Source organism: Podarcis muralis, chromosome 1, assembly GCF_964188315.1.
Source record: "Podarcis muralis chromosome 1, rPodMur119.hap1.1, whole genome shotgun sequence".
Lineage (NCBI taxonomy): Eukaryota > Metazoa > Chordata > Lepidosauria > Squamata > Lacertidae > Podarcis > Podarcis muralis.
In genome coordinates this window covers 23800560-23818071 of record NC_135655.1, presented here as the reverse complement: position 1 = coordinate 23818071, position 17512 = coordinate 23800560, and the positions used below count along the sequence as shown (strand labels likewise).

At 41.6% G+C, this 17512-nt stretch overlaps 1 protein-coding gene across 6 annotated transcripts in view; it reads right to left on the bottom strand.

Moving 5' to 3' along the window:
- The window catches only part of EFCAB11 (EF-hand calcium binding domain 11), a 57136-nt gene extending 39633 nt beyond the window's left edge, over positions 1-17503 (bottom strand). Inside the window, exons 1-5 of one of the 6 annotated variants that reach the window (XM_028717847.2) lie at positions 17344-17502; positions 12304-12399; positions 7977-8022; positions 3329-3430; positions 2523-2613 (exon numbers count right to left, since the gene is read on the bottom strand). In XM_028717847.2, coding sequence (XP_028573680.2) covers positions 2523-2613; positions 3329-3430; positions 7977-8022; positions 12304-12399; positions 17344-17415 — 407 coding nt within the window. In that variant the 5' untranslated portion in view covers positions 17416-17502. Of the gene's footprint in view, positions 1-2522; positions 2614-3328; positions 3431-7976; positions 8023-12303; positions 12400-17092; positions 17240-17343 lie in introns of those variants that run through there. The other 5 variants (XM_028717867.2, XM_028717832.2, XM_028717875.2 and 2 more) reach the window with 5 other exon arrangements.
- Positions 17504-17512: the final 9 nt, after the last annotated feature.

The window sequence follows — 17512 nt, the reverse complement described above, 5'->3', positions numbered from 1 at the left end:
ACTTTGCAACAACTGGAAATGCGTAGCAGGAATAGAAAGCAGCAACATTTAGCTGAGCACAGTTTATCTTCTCCCTTCTCAAGTCACTTGACTCATGAGATGCACATTGCTGGATTATTTTGTATGATTTTTATTTAATCTGTTCTAAAATCTGCCCTATAAAACCTTACTTTTAAAAGGGGGTGCCAGTCCATGTACTATTATGTACTCACTATAACCACAAGTTCCTCAAATGATGAACTCAGGCTTATATCACCTACATGTATTTTACTACCTTATCTGTCATATGGATGACAGTTAAAATAAAATAAATTGTATGCATTGCACTATGTCCTAATCCCTGCCCCCATCTCACATGGATGCCATTTTGAGGCACTTCTTAGGTTCTCATCTCATCTAGTTGGCTTCCAGGTTGATCCTTTTTTAATCTGAAATGCTGGGTAATTTGGGAGTGCTTTTTGCGGAGCCACCAACCAACTGCATCTGGCACTGTTGATCGGTTACGGCAATCTGGAGAGAGCTGCACCATGAGCCTGGGTTTGGACAATCAGAGACAAACCTTGGCTTCCTTTAGGACCACAGAGGAGCAAAGGAGCTGGAAGCTCCTCTCTGAGAACCCACATGCTCACGTAGCGCTGCTAAGACACAATCTGGTTTACTGTGTTGTCCAAGCAATGCCACTGGGACATTTTCATTGAGCTATATCACTATGACCCCAATACAGTGGTACCTCGGGTTACATACACTTCAGGTTACAGACTCCGCTAACCCAGAAATATTACCTTGGGTTAAGAACTTTGCTTCAGGATGAGAACAGAAATTGTACTCCGGCGGCCCGGCAGCAGCAGGAGGCCCCCATTAGCTAAAGTGGTGCTTCAGGTTAAGAACAGTTTCAGGTTAAGTATGGACCTCTGGAACGAATTAAGTACTTAACCTGAGGTACCACTGCATCTCTTTCCTGGGCAATCACTGCCAATTTACACCCTTTAAGCATATATACAAAGTTTGCCCCAAATGTGCGCCACTTTCTAGTTGCTTATAATTAACTGCATTGCCGTTTTAATACCCATTCACCCAGTTAGGAGAGATCTTTTTGGAGCTCTTTGCAATACATTTTTGTTTGTCCCACCATGAGTAGTTTGATGTAAAATATATAAGATTACTTCATTTTATATAAATCTTCTGGATTATGGAATTACTTGGACATCTTTTATCCAGAGAACAGAAGGGACAACACACATTCAACATAATCTCTAAGCGAAAAAAACTTACAATTTTTGCAAATGTAAAAGTAGCCCATATAGTATAAGGTAAAGGATAGCAGCACCATATAGTATACTACTGTATGTGCCCTAAAAATGACTAATTTCCTTTTAAACCCTCGAATCAATGCTTGCAATTTTAAATACTATACAAACTCCTAAATATATATTCATTCTCATCAAACAGTGGTTGCAATTTTTAGAAAAGGTATTAACAAGTAATAATAACAGTCACTTCCCTGGTGGTCTAGTGGTTAGGATTCAGAGCTCTCAACAAGTAATAATAACATGTGTCACAAGTACTGCATGAGATGTGTATTCCAATTCAACTCCCACAGATAGCAATGCAGTGTGAATAGAAGGCAAGGTGCTCTGGGGTGCATGATATTTGTTCGTTTAAATCACACTATATTGCTTTTCTGCCAATGAACTCAAGGTGCATAGACTGAATGCCAAGACTGTGGAATGCTCTTCCAGGAGAGATTCAGCAGGCTTTGTCATTCCTAATGTTCAGATGTCTTTGGAGACTTTTCTGTATCAACAGACCTATTCAGTGGTTTCAGCTTTTAAGATAAACCAGGCATTTTAATGATCAGACTGTATTGTTTTTAATGGCATTTTATCTCATTTGTAAATATTTTTGTACACTATCCTAAGATTTTGTCTGAAGGGCAGTCGAAAAAATATTTTTTATAAATAAATGCCACTTGTCCCTTAGATGCAGCCAGGTAGAATAGCTGATAATGGAGAGAGTTCTCCTGCTACCATATGATCCTGGCTGACCATTAAGATGCACTGTGCTCAGAATACCTGTACGGTCTGAAGCAGAGTAGGGCTTTCTCAGTCGTGGTGCCTTGTCTTTGGAACTCCGTATCCATTCTCAGCTAAGCAGCTACTCAGCCTTGCTGACCTTTTAATTCTCTTTGTCATTTTATGCAATCGGATTCTGCTGATTTTACTATTTGTTGCCGAGGTTGTTTTACTATTAACGGCATTTGCTTTACATGGTAATTTTTCTCCTTGGTTTTATTGTTTTCAAATATTACTAGCTGCCCTGAGCTCTTTGACAGAGGACGGGGCTATAGGAGATGTGTGCAGGTCTCCCATTCTGTGTGACTGTGCTGTGTGGAGAGAAGAGGAAACATGACTCTGCTTTCCCCTAAGTAGATCCTTTTGCTTGTAGACACAAGGCCTGCAGTGGTTTGGACTGAGCCATGTCTGCAGTTTAGAAACACAACCAAATGATTCTGTTCATCTTACCTGAATGCTTCAACTACAGTCCTCTCTGGCAGCTTTGGGGCCACAACACTGAAAGCTTTTCTGAAATCTTCTAAAGACAAATATCCTCTACCTTGATAAAGAAGGGGAGAAAGTATATGAGGAAAGACATTTAAATATTTAGAAGAGTAGTGAATCTATAAATCAGGATTAAGACACATTTAAAGCCTGGAACCAAGGGCTCCCTAAGAGTGTGAATCACTCTTATTATTTTTTAAAAGGACCTGACGTCTCAAGTGCACATAAATTTAGAAGGGATTTAGTTCCAGACCTGGTTATTGTGTTTCAGTTTAAAAACCAATACCAGTAAACCTGTATTTTCTTGAGCTCTTCATGTTCATAAATAGCTAGTGTGGTATTGCACTTTAAAGGATCAGACAAAGATTGAGGATAACCTTACTCAAACCACCTCTTGGTTATGAAGCTCTTGGATGATGTTGGGCCTGCCAGTATCTGCCATACAGTCATACCTGGATTTTCAAACAGCTTAGTTCTCAAACGTTTTGGCTCTCAAATGCCACAAACCCAGAAGTGACTGTTCTGGTTTGCAAACTATTTTTGAAAGCCGAACGTCCGACGGGACTTCCGCGGCTTCCAATTGGCTGCAGGAGCTTCCTGCAGCCAATCAGAAGCCTCACAATGGTTTCTGAACATTTTAGAAGTTGAATGGACTTCCGGAACAGATTCTGCTCAACTTCCAAGGTATGACTGTACTTGCTTCGCAGGCTTGTTGTGAGGATAACAGTGATGGAAAACAATAAGACTTGCGGAATGAAAGCAAAACTTACATTGCCTGTCAAAAGCAGTGAATAGCTGCCTTACTTCGCTTTGGTAAAAATGTGCAGCCTTCTTTGTACTCATAAGATTTAGAAATTCTTCAAGTGATACACCTAGAAAAATAAGAAATTTGGCATATGTCAAATGCTTATCATTATTCCTCCAAAAATTATTTGCAACACAAGCAGCATAGCACTTTTGGAGTGAATACTTATTCAGGAGGAGGTGTCACTATTTACTCCCCAGTCAGTGTGCACAGGATTGCAGTCTTACCCTGCAATCCTATACATGTCTACTCAAAAGTAAGTACCATGTGGCAAACTCTCCAGTAAGTGGGAGGACTGCAATCTTAATATGTTAAGTAAAAGAACAATTCTTGAAATAGGGTTTTTATACTACTGCAGTTCACTTCTCTTCTACTGCACAAATATGTGTAAAACATATTTACACAGTATATTCTGTTGATTTCAATGGGACTTACATGCATATATGTAGCTATAGGATTGCAGCCTAAAACAGGGTTATAGTGCTACTGCTTATAAGAATCAAATCCCCTGGTGGGAAACCAGTTGGGTATAAGCAGAAAGAGAGAAACCAGTGGGCTACTAACAGGCTGTTAGTATACAGTAGTTATGATTTTAAGCTGCTATACTGAACTATGTGTGACATAAATAAAAAGGATCTTATTTTTTTCAGTACCTCCTGTGATACTCCATTACAACTGATTCTGTGTTCTGCTCTGTTGATGTGTAAAACCGGGCACTGAACTAAACAACTTGGAATTGATTTGAAGTTATTCTGCCAATGATACGATTTAAAATGCAAAGTCAGAATACTCTATTTTCTTTCGTAATTTTTTTAAGTCAACAGAAAAATCTGATTGTGTATTTTCTTTTCAACTCCTATGCCGTGTTTTTTCCTCTAGACAGGGAGAACAGGTACAGCTGTGGTCTCGTCAAAATCAAGAACAGATAATGAGCATAGATAGATAATGGGGCCAGTTCAAATGTCACAATAAATCATGGGTCACTGTGAGAGAGATAAGTTGCAGCGAGCCCTGGACTCATGCACATCTTCCTCTGTGAGATTCAACATTTTTTGCTTCCATTTTTTATTAAACACAATTTAGTATTATGTCCAACCCCTCAACTGTGGTTAATATTTATTTATTTATTTATATTTATATTTATATTTATATTTATATTTATATTTATATTTATATTTATATTTATATTTATATTTATATATTTATATATTTATATTTATATTTATTAAATTTACATACCACCTTTCCTATGAGGAACACAGGGCAGTTAGTTAACTATAGTTTGTTAAACGAAACTAGTTTTATAACTCATGATTTGAAGTCAACTTATTTCAAATAAACTGTATATAAAATGAATAGGTTTGTTGGGTTCAGACATTTATTTTTAAAAGTGAAGGCTTCTGAACTCATCCTTGCAGCCATGCTGGAGTTAAAAAAGGGAGCATCCAAGCACAAACCTTATTGCTCCTCACTCCTGTCATGATTTATTCAGATAATATGGAGCACTTGTGTAAGGTAAAAGGTAAAGGAACTCCTGGATGGTTAAGTCCAGTCAAAGGCGACTGGGGTTGTGGCGCTCATCTCGCTTTTCAGGCCGAGGGAGCTGGTGTTTGTCCATAGCCAGCATGACTAAACCACTTCTGACGTAACGGAACACCATGACGGAAACCAGAGCACATGGAAACGCTGTTTACCTTCCCATCGAAGCGGTGCCTATTTATCTACTTGTACTGGTGTGCTTTTGAACTGCTAGGTTGGCAGGAGCTGGGACAGAGCAACAGAAGCTCACCCCACTGCGGGGATTCAAACCGCCTACCTTCTGATCAGGAAGCCCAAGATGCTCAGTGGTTTAGACCACAGCACCATCCGCCACTCCAACATCTACAGCTCACGAAAAAAGAATCTCAATATTTAATGTAAGAACTACAGGATTCATTCCCACATCATATCATTTACACAGGTAGGAACACCACCCTTATCTGCTACCCTATGAACTGCTTATCTGAATGTTGTTTTCCCAATTCACTTATGGAAACATTATGGGTAATATTCAATTGTGGCATTCTTCTTGTGCAATTCACTTGCACAAATGGGACTTATCCTTTCCTCTCCTCACCCCTGCAGACTTCCATGCACCCTCCAAAATCTGTTTCAGAGGGTTTGGGATGTTATCTATTTCAAGGATTTTAAGACCACACTGTCTTCAACTATCAGGTTCTGTTTATGATGTGCAAATTTTTAATAGCAGGGAATGTCTAAACATACTGCATTTGCCTGCCTGAATATCCAATTTCATTAATGCACGCTGGCTTACATTATGAAGTGACCCATGCTTAACAGACACTCATCTCCCAATATGTATTCATTGGAGCATTAGATAAAGTTAAATTCTCCAGGCCACCAGCTTGCGTTTTAGTCTTATGAATGTAATATAGGGCTTAAAATGCTATGCACATAGGCCTTCTGTGCTGGTTACACACTTAGCCGATGAGAAGTGTGAAATTCTACTCTATTTCCATTCATTCTAGGTTTCTTATGTTGTATCTTCCCATGTTCCTCTGGCTGTTTATAAATGTTTGTGCATACGAACACACACACACTGTTAGGCTACTGTGTTCATCTCTTGCCTGCGAGTTTCCCATAGGTGTTTGGTTGGCTTGAGTGGTAAAGAGGGAGCTGGACTAGATTGGTCTGTGGTCTGCTCCAGTTAGGGCTCCTCTTACATCGTCAGTTTAGCAGCTTAAAGGATTCACGTAATTCTGAAGTCAAGGGACGCGGGTGGCGCTGTGGGTAAAAGCCTCAGCGCCTAGGGCTTGCCGATCGAAAGGTCGGCGGTTCGAATCCCCGCGGCGGGGTGCGCTCCCGTTGCTTGGTCCCAGTGCCTGCCAACCTAGCAGTTCGAATGCACCCCCGGGTGCAAGTAGATAAATAGGGACCGCTTACTAGCGGGAAGGTAAACGGCGTTTCCGTGTGCGGCTCTGGCTCGCCAGATGCAGCTTTGTCACGCTGGCCACGTGACCCGGAAGTGTCTGCGGACAGCGCTGGCCCCCGGCCTCTAGAGTGAGATGGGCGCACAACCCTAGAGTCTGTCAAGACTGGCCTGTACGGGCAGGGGTACTTTTACCTTTACCTTTTTAATTCTGAAGTCACATCTACACAAGGGCTTTCAGAACTGATTTGGGGATATAGGAAACACAGGGCAATTCAAAATAATGTGTGTGTAATTTCACAATACATCTAGAAGGCTCACAGAAATCAGAACACAGGATTATCCATGCCTATTGAAGAGAAACTGCACTGGCACATCATAAGATAATCCTGAGCTAGGCTGTCACTATGATCAATGCAAGGCATTCTGTCTTGCAAGCAACAAGCCCCCTTGCAAAATCTTCCAACAAACACTTAGGTCTGGAGGTGAGATCACACATGACTTCTCGTCTCAAAAATGCCGAGTTGCAGAGGAACCTTAAGCAGCATATGGTTTTCATTCATTTTTCATGAAAGATTTTGTTCGGTTTAGTAAAAGTATCCTACACCAATGTGTGTTCATTTGAACTGAAGTTTCCATTCAAGTTCAGATTCAGTTTCTCATCTTTCATCAAAGATGTTGTTAGGAATAAGATGACTGACTTCCAAGCAGAAACGGAAGGTGTGAAATGGAAGCTGGAGTGAGGAATGCCACTCAGGTACATCACGGCAGTGAAGGAAGAATGTCAGATTAAAGTAGCTAGGTTCTATCCCCAGGTCCCTTACAAATATAAACATTTATTTCTGTAAGCTGAAGGACTGCTTTTGTTTTATTTAAAAAAAACAACCTTGCTCCAAGGCAACCAGAGGGAAAATTAATTAATTCTTCTTTATAACCCCTCTTGTAAAAGGCACTTTTAAACACTACTTCTGCTGTGATAAGTACAAAGTGTAATATACATTCTTTTATAACTCTTGCCTTTTCTTTGTCTGAGTAAGCAAACCCTTTCTGGAGCATGTGAAAGTGCCTTATACCTAGTCAGGTCATTGGACCATGTAGCTCAGGATTAAATTGATCGGCAGCAAACCTTCAGGGTTTCAGACCGGGGTCTTTACCAGTCCTAGTACTGAACCTGGGACATTTTGCCCTGTCCCTTTCCTCGCTATTTCCTCTCTATTTTCCTTGATATCAGCCTAGATCCCACCTTCCCTTCCCTCTTTCTAGATAGTGAGTTTTTATATTCTGTTTTAATCAGACTTAGCTGTCTTTCTGTCACTATTGTTTCAAGAATTTATTGTTGTTTTCATCTTTATTATGTTAGCAGCTCTGAGAGGTTTTGCTTAAATAGGATAGAAATTTCTTAAATAAATAATACGTACTATGAAATGTAAGTGTGACTATGATCCAGTTTCCCATTCCCTTGTGACTTGAAACTGGAGCTCCTTACTTTCACCTGGGCAGTATTCAATTTGTAGTGTTTAGCTCAATATTGTACACCAAAAGTGAACCTGAATGCATATTTTTCAATATATTATTTCTCACAAATTTAGTAATTAAAGCTATTCCATACTTATTTTCTAACTCTGTCATGTTTGAGCTCTTATCACTAGTTAAAAGAAGATCAAAATATGATGCTTGTACATACCAGACTGGTTTTGCTTCACAGAAGCCATTACTGAATCCACTTCCACCTAGAATGGACAAAAGTGACACCATCAAGAATGACTTGGTACATTTCTTTCAATTCATTGTTTTATTTGCTACCTCTACATAAGCCAGTTCTGCAAAACCGCTATCACTGTCTTACCCACAATTACCTTCAGTTCAGCTGTTTACTTCAGATGTCAGAAAATGAAAGGCATGATCCATTTCTCTGAACTCCCATTAAGCTGAGATTGTAAACCAAACGGGCAGTGCACATTGAGAGGAACATGGGGTTTTTAATGCTTTAATTGTGAAATCAAAAAAGTGTTCCAACATGGGGTTACAAGTTACATGCTGGCAGGTAACTACGAGACGTGGATAAGCTTAGCTAATATATTGATTCAACAGTTGGCATGCCCCTCTGCTCTCCTTTTCAAGAGCAGGGTGGGCATGACTATTTGTGCAGGTTGTGTCCCAAGTCTCTGGAATGCACAAGCAAATGGGTACTCCACCACAGAGGCTAGACCAGGCATAGGCAAACTCGGCCCTTCAAATGTTTTGGGACTACAACTCCCATCATCCCTGACCACTGGTCCTGTTAACTAGGGATGATGGGAGTTGTAGTCCCAAAACATCTGGAGGACCGAGTTTGCCTATGCCTGTGCTAGACAGTCATGGTTTGCTTACACTACCACTTCCACATCCTTGGAGAATGAATTAGTTAAGACAGCTTGCCATTGGGCTTATTCTTAGAGGTCTCCATTGAAGGAGAGGGCTCTTTGCTGACAAGGGGGGGCACCGCAGCTATCTTGGTAGCTCCTAACATAGCACTTGAGGTGTCCACTATCACAGAGATGGACCATTCCTAACAGACTAGTAGACCTGTCCCTAGAACCCAGACTTCTTGCTCAACTGGGACCTTCCTCTGGATATAACTCCTTTTGGTGTCCCAAATTCTCATTCCCCATCTCACTAGGCCCTTCCTCTGGGTCAGCCACTTCCAACTCTCCAAGCTCCTTGCATTCTGCCTCATCTGACCATGCTGTCCACGACGTCTCCATGAGATTCATGACAGCATATTAATGATGAGTCCCAGCAGTCAATCCTTTCAGCTGTGGGGGGATTGCCCGAGTACAGCTTAAAGAACCATGGGAGAAGGTGAGTGGAATTGGCTTTAGAGGAAGCATACTCTTAGGCCCACATTGTCTGAGTCTAATGCTCTCCTTCCCTCATTGGTCCATGCTAAATACAATGCCACTCCAAATGTGTATGCCAACTGCATTGATTGCTCACAACAGATGCACAACTCAATAAAACAACAGACTTTATTTTGTGGCTATGTGCATTTTAGCTTGCAGGAAGCTCAAGCTATGATCACGCCAGAACAAATAAAAATATTTTTTAGAATTAGAACCTGCAGAGCTGGGGGTTGGGGTTGGGGAGGAGAAAACAAATTGGAAATTTTGCTGTGCAAGTGGATTTCAATTGTGCAAGTAGGCAGACATCATTGGATGCCACTCATTATGTTTTGATTGATAAACCTATAGTTTAACCAGGTTAAGAATGAAGAGAACGATAGATGTAAATGAAAAGGGAAGCTAGGGTTGCATAGCATATCAATTATCAAATAAATTCCACATCATTCATTGTCAACCTGCATTGCAATTAGGTCATTCCAAAAATATGGATGCTCTGAGAGAAACTGATGTACAGATGGGTCTTCATTTATAAAAGAAATAACTTCTTGTACTGAACAAGTCTATAACATTATACTTTTGAAAGGGAAACAAATGCCAAAAATGTATCTAAAAATTTAAGATCAGTTTTTCCTACCATTATTTGCTTTCCATACAAATCAGGCTATTTATTATAGGCTTTAATGATGGCAACATGTCTAGCATCTTTCTCCATAGAAAGAAAAGAAATATGACTATGTGAAAGTGAAATATAATTTCATTAATGGTCTTATTTTGAACCAGTAGCTGGACTGTAATCTAGAAGCCATTTACTCTATTAGAATTAGCAGAACAAATATGGAGCAAATGGACTGTAGACTACAGACATAAAGTACAATCCTAAACATACTTACTCAGAAGCAAATCCAACTGTGCTCAGTAAAGCTTTCTCACAGATTAGAGAACAGGTAAGTGCAGCCTCAGAATTTCTAATAAAGTCACTGAAAAATATCATAGATCAGCTACTTTCCAAATCACTATGGAAAGCATTAACAGCGACATCTCACGGCCACAAAAGGTATTACTTTGATTCACATCTTTATACATGGTAATATGAAACAAAAATCTGTTAAAACTTCATTAGGCAAACCTTTTCAAGGCTAGAAATCAATAAGCAATGTCATCCTAAGCATGTCTACTCAGAAGTAAACCCCAATGAGTTCAACAGCACTTATTTCTCAGTTAAGGCTGAAACCCTATGTATTCCTTTTCAACTTAATGAGACTTACTTCTGAGCAGACTTGTACAGCATTGTGCTGTTAATTGTCCTCGGGACTGAAGAAACAGGCTGAATTTCCCTGGTTTAGTGGCAAGCCATATTTTAGCATTACACCCTAACTGGACAAACCACGGCTTACAGAGTCTAAGATCATGAGTAGCAGCTGAACTAGGCTTGCAATCCTTGTTTGCTGCTAAACCAGATGTTGGAGGGGAAATCAGAGTAGAACAAGGGGAGAAGGAGGGAAGGTGCAAGCATAAGGCTTGTTCACTTAGCACCAAGCTGTGGTCTGGCATTATGTCTCAACTGACACAGTAGTTAGGAAGATTTAACTTTTAAAAACAAGTGTGCCTTGACTTAAACAGTGCTCAGAAGCTCCTGTTGTCACTTGCGCAACATACCGGTTGTGAATGCAATGTTCATCTGAAATTCTTATTTTCATTTACTTATTTAACCTTTCAATAGCAGTTTCTAATTTTAATTCCCAATCTACTTGTGCATATGTTTTTGAGATATGGTATGATTCTATTTAGGGACGCGGGTGGCGCTGTGGGTAAAACCTCAGCGCCTAGGACTTGCCGATCGCATGGTCGGCGGTTCGAATCCCCGCGGCGGGGTGCGCTCCCGTCATTTGGTCCCAGCGCCTGCCAACCTAGCAGTTCGAAAGCACTCTTAAGTGCAAGTAGATAAATAGGGACTGCTTACCAACAGGAAGGTAAACGGCGTTCCGTGTGCTGCGCTGGCTCGCCAGATGCAGCTTGTCACGCTGGCCACGTGACCCGGAAGTGTCTGCGGACAGCGCTGGCTCCCGGCCTCTAGAGTGAGATGAGCGCACAACCCGAGTCTGGCAAGACTGGCCCGTGCGGGCAGGGGTACCTTTACCTTTACCTTATGATTCTATTTAGCTATTTTGCGTAATTGACTGGGATGTGGGGCAACATTTGTTTGTTTAAGTAACTTTGAAGTTTAGAAGGTCAAGCTGGCTACACATGCTATTGAGAAATATCTGCTTTGATGTAGAAACAGTAGATAAAAAAATATGAGTGAATTACACCATGCAACACTGATTTCCGAAGAAAAACAGCTTCTATTGGGAAGATAGCTGAGGCAGAACTGCCCCATCTCAGAAACTGGAATAACCAAGGTTAGCTTTTGTTTTAGCTCAAATGGAGACACAGCCAAGTTAGCATCCCTACACTGGGTGGCTCAGTTTCAGTTATAAGGAATCCATACAACTATGTATTTTGTAAAAAAAAATCCAGGAAGTTTTATTTTAAATTGAAGGTTTGGACCAGAATAAAACAGTATAGCAGACTGGAATTGTGAACAGGAGCACTCCACGCTGCAGCATTTTGTTGCTGATCTGCTCTGTCCATCATAATGATGGACATTACACTTGCAAAATCTCAGGGATACTATATGAAGCTAGAAACAAGTGATATCTATGATGATTCTGTAGGATGCACCCACTGACTTTTATTGGGCTGGGGTGCTGTGATTTAAGGGACTCTAATATTATAATAATTTTATTATTTGTACCCCACCCATCTGACTGGGTTGCCCCAGCCACACTGGGCGGCTTCCAACACATAAAAACATAATAAAACATTACACCTTAAAATAAGAGACACTTGTGTCAATTACAGGTACTTAAATACAAGAACTCACAATGGAGGTAAGGCCAACATTCACTGCCATATCCTGCAATTTAAAAGAGAAAAAACACCCCAGTCCTTTGAAGACTTTTTGTAACTCAAGAAACGTAAACTACAGAATATTTATCTGATTATTTTATACTATATATATTATTTTATTTTAGGGTGCTTAATGAATATGCCAATCCTCAAGACAGGGTGGAAGAAAATAAACTTTACCTTTGAGGGCTTATAGCCAAACAGCATCACTACAGCAACCTTGTAGTCCTCTCTGTTTAAATATCCTTTGTGGTCTTCATCACATGCCTCAAATGCCTAAATACAACAAGGTAATTAATGATTTTAAAACAAGAATTTCTTGAAGTATGTTTGGCAAAAAGAAAATGAGTAATCAAGTTTGATCACATTTCTGTCTAATCTTGGATTAGAATTCGCTGCCCAGCTCTAGTTTGGTGTGTTTTAAAAGTCTGTGATCCTTAAAGTTTGATTTAGAATCATTCATTTTAATGACTCATGCCAGCAAAAATTGGGTATTGAAAGCTTTTATTATTTCTAGATGTTTTTATTAAAAACATTTATATATATCTATAAAGGATATTGGGGTTGCTTGTGCGTAAAGGGTGCTACTGTTCTAGGCAACGTAGCCTGGCAAAACCTTTCCCTGGCTGGACAGCCCTTTCTCCATGGCTGTGTCAGTCGCTGGCAGAATCCGTCAGTGGGCGTTTCCTGAACTTCTTCCAACATAGAAACTCTTTGACAGCAAGTCTCCTCCTCGCCTCCCTGCGTGGAAGTCTCCTGCGCAGAGTGGGCGTGCCCAACGGAGGTCCTGTGCTCTCCCTGCTGGTCTCTGTGGAAGAGTCTTGGAGCCCTCTCTCCGCAGTTTCCCCTTGCTTCCTGGTGTCACTCCTATTTCCTTCCTCAAAGGAAGTGTTCTCTCTCCCCCTGCTGGTCCCTTCTCCTGCATCATTGGGGAGCCTTACCTCCACTATCGGCTCCGATGGCAGTTCCCTGACAATATCTCTTCAATTAAAAAAAAAAAGCCCAAGCTTCTTATGCCACCACAATAAAACAGTAAAAGGGGATCAAGGTACAACACTGTTCTAGGGACCCAGAGATTATTATATTTTGCCCTTAAAATCACTGATATTATTTAGATAATTTATATACTGGGTAGCTCAGTTGATTATAGTGTAGTGCTGATAACACCAAGGTTGCAGGTTTGATCTCCATGTGGGACAGCTGCATATACCCTGCACTGAAGGAAGTTAGACTAGATGATCCTCAGAGTCTCTTCCAAGTCAATGATTCTAAGATAAACTGCTTCACTTTTTAGAGGGGGGGGGAACTCTCTAAGTGGTTAACAAGTTGAAATAAAATTAAATAAAAATCAGAAAACAACAAAACACGTTATAAAAATTCATCAGGTAAAAACAACAAAATAAGCAGCGGAACAGGTTAACTGTCCTAAACATCAAAAAAGGCCCAAGTCAACAAATAGGTTTTGTTGCCCCCCGCCAGCTGTTGCTCAGCAGTGGCACCTTCTTACTATTTTTGCCAAACACCTTACAGGCTCCCGATAGTTAAATACAATGAATTTAGGATCTAGAAAAGATTGCCAAAGGGTGGTGGTGGGGAACCTACAACAAAGATCCAGTTTTACAGCATCTCAGTTCCCCCCGTCACAACAACTGCTGACTTTACTTTTTAACAACCACTAAAATGTCCATCAAAGAATAACGAAAATGCTGTCAAAAGCAATCTTGAGTTAGATAACAGCAAGACTGCAGAGATACCAGCAGTTGAGAAATATTCTAATGTACTCTGAATGCTTGTGAAAGATAAAATGCTGAGAGAGACTAAGAATGAATCAACTAACCAGATTTCTCATTAAACACTTGGACCAGCGAATAGAAATCTCTGCTTGTTGACTTTATTATTTGTTACAGCCTCATGCAGGAACATGCTTATGAAGTAACCCAAACAGAAATGAAAAATGGCAGATTGCCTACTGATTATCAATAGAAGCACTTGGTGGAGAAAACTGTTAATGAAATGCATGAGCAAATTATCAGGTCCTGAAAACACACCAGGACTACTTTAGACTTTTTGGATAAACACACAAAGGAGCAACTAATAGCTTTCAAAATTTTAACACCTAGATACAATCTTTTAATACAGCAGAGATGAGAAACTCTCAAACAGCAGGTGAGCAAGAAGCAATTCTCACATCCTGGACACCCACACAGCAGAAAGACAACTAGTTCTAAATGTTCACAGAAATTCTAGCACTGGTATGAGGTGAATGTGCAAAACAAAAAATAAACTTTCTAACTGTAGTAATAGTTAAACAAAGGATAAACTGCTCGGAAAACTGCCATATTTCTTGGCACAGCATTTTTTTTAAGGTGGAGGGACAAATATCTCTTCCTAGAGTATGATAATGTGTTCAATTCTGTAATCCTAAACATACTTATTAGGAGTAAAGCCCAACTGAACACAGTAGGTGTTATCTCTGAGTAAACGTGCATAGGATTACTCCACAGTTAAAAAAAATTCATAATAGGAATGGAATCCTATTTTTAATCCCAATGTTGATGGTGGCAGCCATAGATCTCTCTTCATTGTAGGTAGCAGCTGGGTCCAGGTGAGCAGTAAGGTATTACCAGCAGTTCTGCTGGTGCTAACAAACAAAAAGCCCCCAAATTGTTGTTCTGCTGGTGGGGCACCAGTGGCTTTGAATATACAGGATCCAATGATCTGCTAATCCTCCAAGGGGCTCTGCTTATTCTTTTTTGTTTTGTGAAATTCCCCACGGGAGTTTGCCATTAAAAGGCCATCACCATACTGATTATAGAATCACAGATTTGGAAGGGACCCTAAGGATCATCTTGTCCAATCCTCTGCAATGCAGGAATATGCAGCTGACCCTAACAGGGACCAAACCTACAGCCTTGGCGTTATCAGCAGTATACTCTAACCAACTTTCTCACTCACACAGCCTGGCTTGTTGTTGTTGTTTAGTCGTTTAGTCGTGTCCGACTCTTCGTGACCCCATGGACCAGAGCACGCCAGGCACTCCTATCTTCCACTACCTCCCGCAGTTTGGTCAGACTCATGTTTGTAGCTTCGAGAACACTATCCAATCAGTGTAACAATAATAACAGTGTGCAAACTTCAATAATTCTTCATCAGGCTACAGACGGTAAACAAAGTGTGAGGGGATGGGGTGGGGTGGAACTGGCTGGTGGTGAATTTTGCATCTGGTAAGAGTACAAAGATGGAGTATTGGTGGGGGAGTAGATATTCAAATGAGGCTCTGATAAGTGCTACAGTAGACAACAGGTAAGGAGGAATATAAAGGTAAAAGGTAAAGGTACCCCTGCCCATACGGGCCAGTCTTGACAGACTCTGGGGTTGTGCGCCCATCTCACTCTATAGGCCGGGGGCCAGCGCTGTCCGGAGACACTTCCGGGTCACGTGGCCAGTGTGACAAGCTGCATCTGGTGAGCCAGAGCAGCACACGGAAACGCCGTTTACCTTCCCGCTAGTAAGCGGTCCCTATTTATCTACTTGCACCCGGGGGTGCTTTCGAACTGCTAGGTTGGCAGGCGCTGGGACCGAAAGACGGGAGCGCACCCCGCCACGTGGATTCGAACCGCCGACCTTTCGATCGGCAAGCCCTAGGCACTGAGGCTTTTACCCACAGCGCCACCCGCGTCCCAAGGAGGAATATGGCTGATTCCAAGTCTCTGGAAGTACAAAATACAAAACACAGCTGTTATCCAGGTCTGTCTCTATCCTTAAGTGAAGCACACATTAAACATGTGAATAAATCAATTTAAGGGAAGGTCAGTAATTGTAGAACACCACTTGTACTCCCTTTGAATAGAATAGGGCTTCTCCTTCAAGATATTTAGGTCTGCAAACATGTGCATGTTTACCTTAAGTATTTATAATTAATTCTGATATATCAGGGCAAGTGTTCCTGTGATGTGAACTGTGGAATTAATACTTTTGGAAATGCAGATACCTTTCACCAACACGCTGCAGATAATTTGGCTAGTGTCTAATTATTTGGCTAGCTATGGAGGGACTAGCCAGGTTTTCTGCTCCAGGTGAAGCCTCCAGAGGGACACAACTAAGGTTCCCAATGTGTGGGGTTTCTGTGTGTGCCAAACTGAGTCTTTGACCTGGGTGAATGAAGCCTTGTTTCGCCTCTGGTCTAGCCCAGAGTGCAGCCTACAAGCACCCAAGCCTCTTGATAGTTTCCAAGTCATGGGAAGTAACAATTCCTTGTTAGATTCATCTGGAGTAACGTGTCCAGGTATGGGACTCCTCACTTTAAGGAGGATGTGGACCAACTGGAAGGGGACAGAAGTACAGGAAACGAAGTCCTTATGAGGAAACGTTGAACAAGCGTACCCTGAAGAAGGAAAAAGACTGAGGTGGGATTATAAAAAGGTAAAGGACCCCTGACAGTTAAGTCCAGTCACGAACAACTCTGGGGTTGCGGCGCTCATCTCGGTTTACTGGCCAAGGGAGCTGATGTTTGGAAACGCCATTTACCTTCCCACCGGAGCAGTACCTATTTACCTACTTGCACTTTGACTTGCTCAGCAAGCCCTAGGCTCAGTGGTTTAGACCACAGCGCCACCAGCGTTCGTTGAGGTGGGATTATAGCACACCTCAAATATCTTCTAATGAAGGGCTGTTGCTTTAGAAGAGAGCAAAGCCTTTATCTTTTCTGCCTTAGATGGCAGGCCTATACCTAATGTGTTTACAATGAAATAAGGTGTATTTTGATTGAACATTAGAGGAACTTAAATGCAGCCCTGTTTAGGGACGTTTTTAATGTTCGATGTTTTATTGTGTTTTAAATATTCTGTTGGGAGCTGCCCAGAGTGGCTGGGGAAACCCAGCCAGAGGGGCGGGGTATAAATAAATTGTTTTGTTGTTGTCGTTGTAAATGTTGGGGGGGGGGGGTTGTGTTGGGGGGGTCGCTACTGACCTTCAAGCAAAGGCCAGACATCCGAATACCGAGGATTTCCAGCATCTATGATGAAATGTTTAGGAGTACATATTGAGGAGACCCAGGTCCAAATCACCACTAAGCTGCCTGGGATGGTCTCGGGCCAGTCACTCCCTGGCCCACCTCACAGGGCTGTTGTGAGGACGAAAGAGAGCGGAGGAAAAGCGGAACACAAATGCAACTAAAGAACACCCAACACAAACACACACACCCCACACCTCGTTACCTACTTTAACCCACCGCTTCCTGCGACTCTCCTCACCACTTAATCCGCTCCCTGCCTCTCCCCGCCAAGCGCACATCGCAGACGTTGCCTCAAACCGGCGCCAAGCTTCCCATGGCAACCCAACCGCTCTCCTTAGCAACCCCAACACCGCCCCTCATTGGCTGGAAGCGCGA